This window comes from Thermobia domestica, chromosome 10 (assembly GCF_964235325.1).
Source record: "Thermobia domestica chromosome 10, izTheDome1.hap1.1, whole genome shotgun sequence".
In the NCBI taxonomy this organism is placed as follows: domain Eukaryota; kingdom Metazoa; phylum Arthropoda; class Insecta; order Zygentoma; family Lepismatidae; genus Thermobia; species Thermobia domestica.
The window spans coordinates 106,996,063-107,002,837 of NC_137463.1; the positions used below are offsets into that span (position 1 = coordinate 106,996,063).

General features: G+C 32.9%; 1 protein-coding gene across 1 annotated transcript; it reads right to left on the minus strand.

The window, feature by feature from the left end:
* Positions 1–364: 364 nt before the first annotated feature.
* Positions 365–6,525, minus strand: LOC145662047 (uncharacterized). Its single transcript, XM_081727381.1, has 2 exons — positions 4,797–6,525; positions 365–1,882 (listed from the first exon to the last, which is right to left on the minus strand). Exons 1-2 carry the CDS (start codon positions 5,025–5,027, stop codon positions 1,400–1,402), a joined length of 714 nt encoding a protein of 237 aa, XP_081583507.1. The 5' UTR covers positions 5,028–6,525; the 3' UTR covers positions 365–1,399.
* Positions 6,526–6,775: the final 250 nt, after the last annotated feature.

Sequence of the window (6,775 nt, forward strand, 5' to 3'; positions counted from 1 at the left end):
GCCTAAATGAAATAATAGGAACACATTTACTTACTGGAACGCATAAATTAACTCAATAATTACTACTTCACAAAAGCGAGCACAGCAAAAATAAATTAAATAAAACGAAAACAAGAAATAAAATAAATAAATTCACATCTGAAAGTTTTCAGTTACGTTAGCTGTTCTGTTGACTATTTAGTATTTGGCAAAATTTAAAAACGGAGTTTAGCAAACTTAAAAAAAAAAAAAAAGAAAAAGAAAGAAAGAAAGAAAAAGAATTATCATAACTTTAGAAAGTACTTTATTCATGCAAAATCTAATAGGAATGTATGTAATACATAATTCACACAAACATACTGTATAATCTTTGTCATAACAGGAACATTAGTTATTCGTCACACATGGATTTTAACATAAGTATTTATGTCATGCTTGATGTTTATAAAAAGTGTAATTATTCTTAAATCAAAATCACACTATACACTGTAATTTGTAAATCTATACTCTATTCTTCAACTTTCAATATATTTATATATCTAAATTCTATTTCTGTTCATGAATAAATAATAATAATAATAATAATAATAATAATAATAATAATAATAATAATAATAATAATAATAATAATAATAAATCTGCCTCAGACATGTTTCATTAAACGAAAACGAAATTCGTTCAAATTTGAATGCTGTCACACAATTAGGTTTAAATTATTTTCGTTTAAACAGGCCAACCCTAAGTAACATATACAGGATGTTTCTAAACAACACCGGCAACACTTGGGAGGTGATTCTTGACAGAAAGAAAAACAGTATAGACCAACCTGTGATCAAAAGTGCATAGTTTGGGAGGTATAGGCTGCCGAAAACGTAAAAAAAGAGAACTTTATAGATAATTATCGTAGTCGGGTCAAGACATCACTTAGGAACTAGTGTTCTATCCAAAAATGCATCTTTCAGAATTATTCAGTACTTGCGCTACAATTTCTAGAGATACAGTTCGGGAATATTTCAAATTTTCTAAATACTCTTTAACTGGCTCTATGAGAATAGTTGTGCAAGTACCGGAGGATTCTGAAACACTGATATTTGGATAGGGCACAATGATGTCTTGACCCGACTACGATGAGACATCGTGGTGGAGCTGAGGATATTTAAAGTTCATTTTTCCACATTTTCGGCAGCTTGTAACTCCGCACATTTGGCCACAGATTGGTCTATTAGTTTTCTCTTATTTTGGTGTCAGGAATCACCCCCCGAACGTTGTCGCTATTGTTTTGAAACGCCCTGCGTATGAAAACAAGAATATTCCAATGTCTTTGCCAATATAACGAAAACAGGAATTCAAAACAGATAATCAATCATATAACCGTGACAAAAAGTTTTTACTTCTCATTTTCATTTGTTATAGAGAGCAGTTACAGTAGGTCCACATTTTCCGCATTTACAATTTGAAATGTTGCTGATGCTTTTTGTGCCAGTTCTTCCGTGAATTCTGAAGGGGGGAGACCCATCTCCCTTTCTAGTTTCAACGCCTTCAACTTCTTATGGTAAACTTCAACGCGCAACAATTCGAGTTTCAACTTCTCTTTCTCGGATGCACTTCCTTCGACCTGTCTGGCATACTTTCTCTTCTTTAAAGGAATATTATTAGAAGTTGTTGGCACTGGATCACTCAGTTCAATTTCGGGCATCACAACTTCAGAAATGTGGAAATCTTCGTTTTCAATAGCAGGACTTTGTTCTGGCAGCCGCACTTCTGCATATGACTCTGGAAGGGACAGCCCATCTATAACCTCATTGTCCTTTGCTAGTATAGTAAAAATAAATTCATCCACTGGATCCAGCTTAGTAGCTGCTCCGCCCTGATGTCCGGTCTTCCTGACGTTGTCTCGTTTTGCCTAGGAAAAAGAAATGTATACAGTAAAAAGCTTTACTTGAGTAATAAAGAAAAGTGCAGAAAATAAAAACAATATACTTTATTAAACCACTACTTTATTAAAAAATATATAATATCCGACTTTTGGGTAAACTGACATCTTTTGTTTTCAGTCGAAATTAAAATATGGCACGGTTATGTGTGTATATATATGTGACTTCAATCTAAACGGGCCAATGCAACTTTTTTTTTTTTTTTTTTTTTTGCCAAATAATCGTATTTTTGTCAATTTTAAATGCATATTTTCCTGTGCAAGAAGAGCTGTGTCAGCATGGACTAGTTTGAAATGATTTTCCGAATAATGTTTGAAATACATTGAAACGATACACTCAAAAAAATTAAAATGCGTTTTACGAAAAAACGTAATTTTGAAACTGGCCCTTTTACATCTGTCACAAATATATTATTATTTTAATAAAATAATTAATTTTAATATAAGACAAGAAACAGCACTGCTTTGTTTTTTTTCTGTTTCTATTACATGAAATTACCGACCATCACATCTGAATATACGAGATTATATACCATGATGGAAAAAAAATCAAGATTTTTTTTATTTAAACCGATTTTTTTATTTAAACCAGCCGTTTCTTCTTTCATAATACGTATCGCAAAATTATAAATAAAACTGGGAAGTAGAATTAAGTGTAAATGGCCCTCGTTTAATTTGAGAACTTTTAAATTGAGGATGAATTTACATCACATTATACTTGTTTGCATTAATTTTTACATAATTCATTAATTTAACTTGCATCTAAGGTTGCCAGAATGTGGCATTTTAAAGCAAGGCAGTTGGACAAGATCTTTCGAACAATACTGTACAACACTGGCGTCTCTGGCATGTAAAATTTGGGGGGACATCGAAGAAAGTTTATTTGTTATTCTGTCGTTAGTAAATAAATTAAATTAGAATTAAATATTAAATATTTTGTACTTCAGAATATTGGGGGGTACGCGACCCCCTCGCCCCCCCCCCCCGCCAGAGACGCCTATGCCGTACAACACAAGATAAGGACAACCGCAATAACTTTCTCGTTCCCATTAATTAAATAAAATAATACATTTTAAAAATAATAAATCTTAATAATAATAAATGTTAATAATAATAAAATAATAAATGATATTACTAAAATATTTCTAAAGAATGAGCAAGACTGCCGTACTTTCTGAGAAAATAGTATGAAAAATCCACTCCAAGAGTAAATCCACTTTTGCAAATTTTTCAATCAGAAACAGCTTACGCCATATTATAGAGTTGTTAGTGAAGTATTTGTTCATGAAATATGAACAAAACCGGCTCAGCAGTTTTCGAAAAACAATCTTTAAAACAAATCATCTCGACATACACAAGAGTAAAAAATATTTTGCAGAGTTTTTCTTTACAGACCGTTCATAATACATTATAGCTTTGCTAATAAAATATTTATGGAGGTATGCACATAAACGAGGATAGTGGAAGAGTATGCTTACACATACAATACTTTTAGTGTCACTCAAAATTCGTTTCAATATGCTGTATTCTGACAGTAATTACTTATATTCACACTCTCATTCCTTCACAAAAAGTATTTCACATCGTACCTTACCTATAAATTTTCTATTTCGTAGAACCGCCTGCTCGAGTAAACACAATGTCGAGTACTCATTCTATGCAATTACTTATGGACTACAAGGGTTATGTTTAGCAGAAGGGGTCGAGAAGCACGTAAATAACAGAATTTAATGGATGATGCAAGTAGGCCCTACTTAGACCTAACATAACGTAACCAAATGTAACCTAACCTAACATAAACTAACCTGAACTAACGTAAACTAACCTAATATTAGTGGAAATAAGCGAAATTCTATCGTTTTCTTGGAAATTATGCTGAACCCTTACACTAATATAGTCTAACATCAAATAACCTAAACACGCCGGGATAATTTTGGAACTGGGGGGGGGGCAAAATCAGGTAAAATCACCATGTTTACAGGAGAAATGAGTTGATGTTACGTAAGTATAATTACTAAGCACTAACATAACATAACATAACCTAAACTAATCTAACCTAACCTAAAACCAAGCCGAATTTTAAGTAAAGAATTCTAGTCCATCAAATCCAAATATCCTACCCTATTCTAAACTAAACTAACCCAAACTAACCTAATCTACCTACACCATCAAAAGATACAGAACATACAGCAAGAAATCACGAAATTTAAGTTAAATATTCCGGCTACCCAGTTCCAAAAATATGCCCTCATCTAACCTAACCTAACCTAATGTGAACAGAAATTGTAACATCTTTTAGACAATGGCATATGTCGGACAGATAGAGGTCAGCAATTATTACCAAAAATTTGTTACTTCCTGATAAATTTTCAGTACTTTCTTAAAACTAAGGTTACTTTTGGTTAGGTTATATTAGGATACTTCAGATCAGGTTAGGTTAGGTTCAGAATTGAAATACCGCACCCGATACAGGATCCGCCATAGGTAGGTTATGTTAGGTTCATAATTGAAATATCGCACGCGATACAGCATCCCGCCTTAGGGTAGGTTCGGTTATGTTAGGTTCAGAATTCAAATGTCGCACCCGATACCTCGAAACGGCCACACTTTAATTTGTGTATTCGTACACCCTTACGTATTATTCCGCGAAGAGCAAATAGTCTATCACATATTTCCCACCCCCCAATTGCACACACTGATTTTCGATATCACTACGACCACACATTGCTCACACTTCAATTACCTTTTCGTAACATTGAATGATTTCTCTTGTACCATTCTGTTTTTTTAACCTAATTTTGGCCTCCATCTGTCCGACATAACCCGAAACAATTGCTGGACCCCTTCTGCTAAACATAAGCCGACTACAAATGAAACTACTTACTAATGCTCGGCTTTTCCATAAGCCGTATAAATTGTCACGAGCAAAGGTCCAATCTCTGTTCTCTCCAGCAAGTTCTACAGATTTGGCTTTCTCCAAGACCTCTGTCCATGCTTTTTCTTTCAAACTTTTGCTCAATTTGTTGTCTTTATAGGAACCAAATAATATATGACGTTTCTCTTTCACCACCTGAAGAACTGCTATTTTCTTCTCCTCAACTTCTTTTCTTCCCATTTCTGAAATAATTTACTAAAACTCCTAATTACTAATCCTTTTAAATACAGCGCCTAAAGTCGCACTTGAACATTCAACTGTCACTTTGCAAAGACTTTGCAACTTTGCGGTTGCAGAACATCAAATTGCAAAGTTCTTCAAAAATAATGGTGGAACTCAAAAACTTTTCACTTTGCAAACTTTGCAAAGTGAAAAGTGAAAAGTGAAAAGTTGCAAAGTCCAATGGTGGAATAGGCCCCATATCCAAGATTTCTAGAGATTGTATCTATTATAAATTTCCTTCCTTTTTTCTTGTTTTCACAAGAAAAAATTATGTGCTCAATAGATCCAATTTCTTTTTTGCAACAACATAGATTGGTTTCAATTTTATTTATTTGGTATAATTTATGAGGTGTTAGTGCTATAGGGGAAGGTGCTCTACCTAGGGACACATTTTTTCTCGGATTTTTTTGTAATAGAATTTTACATGATACATGCAAACAAAAAACAGGAGAACATGCACAAAGCTTTTTATACATTCTAAATTTTTCTCAGAATGTTACAACAATATTTGTAGACACTAACGTGAAATTAAAGAAGGTGGTGCGTTTGTCCTCAGGTACATCTATACGATCTACCTAGGGACACCTAGCGTTGTACCAAGGGACACAACTTAATTATAATATAGTTTGTTATACAATAGAATTAGTAAGTTCCTACACAATAGTTCTTTAAAATTTTGGCTATATAATGAGTAGCTATGAGATAGGATTAATTGATAAATGCTTAATAAAACAAATTATACATTTTTAAAAAAGATATAAACAATATATACTTGTAAACTAGAATGAAACTTTGCAAAGATTAGAATGACAAGTTTAAGATAGCTTGCTCTAAAAATTGAGATAATGTGCTATCTTTAATCTATAGATTAATCGTAGATTGCTTGGATTGCATCCTACACTGTGAAGAAATAATTTTCTTTACATTTCTAGAACAAAAATAACAATATTTTCCTTTTGTGTCCCTTATCCGTTTGTTTTATCTTAACTCTTCAATGTTCCAATAGAGGAGCGAGGAAAAAAACTACTTTATAACAATAGAGGATAATAACACCAAATTGGGAAGATGAAAATCAAAGTTTGAGTTTAAAATTCACTCTAAGAATTTACATATGAAGTCACCATGAAAATTCACAGAACTGCATAACTTTCTCTTAGCCTCGAGCTGATAAAACAAAGTTCGGTAGGATTACGTTCATGGCTTATCAACTTCCTCAACCAAGATTGAACCCTGAGAAATCGATCGAAAACTTTAGCTGGTTCATAGATCTTTTAGTGCCGCCAACTCTTTGAGTTTCAGGTAATTTTGTTATGATATCCTCAGGTGAAAGAAAGAAAATTTCTGAATCCTCTTCACTGACAAATGTGTCCGTTTTTGTTATTTTTTTCCAAGTATTTCACAGCAAAACCTACATCATTTTCATTTCTATTTACAACTTTTACAACGAAATGTTTAGTTTCTTTCTCTCCTGAACACTGTACTAAAATGTAGTCTCCTGTATTAATATCGCCCTCAAAATTAAATTCAGTTTCTTTCTCCACAAGCTCTTGAATTAAATCTAATTCATCTTCAGACGAATTAAAAGAATACTTAAATCTTCATCTTCGCTGCTTGTCTCATATTCCTTTCGTTTCTTAATTTTAGGTGTCAAACGACGAACTACTTTGGTCACCTTCTTGCGTTCTTGCTCTAATTTTTGCTTTTCT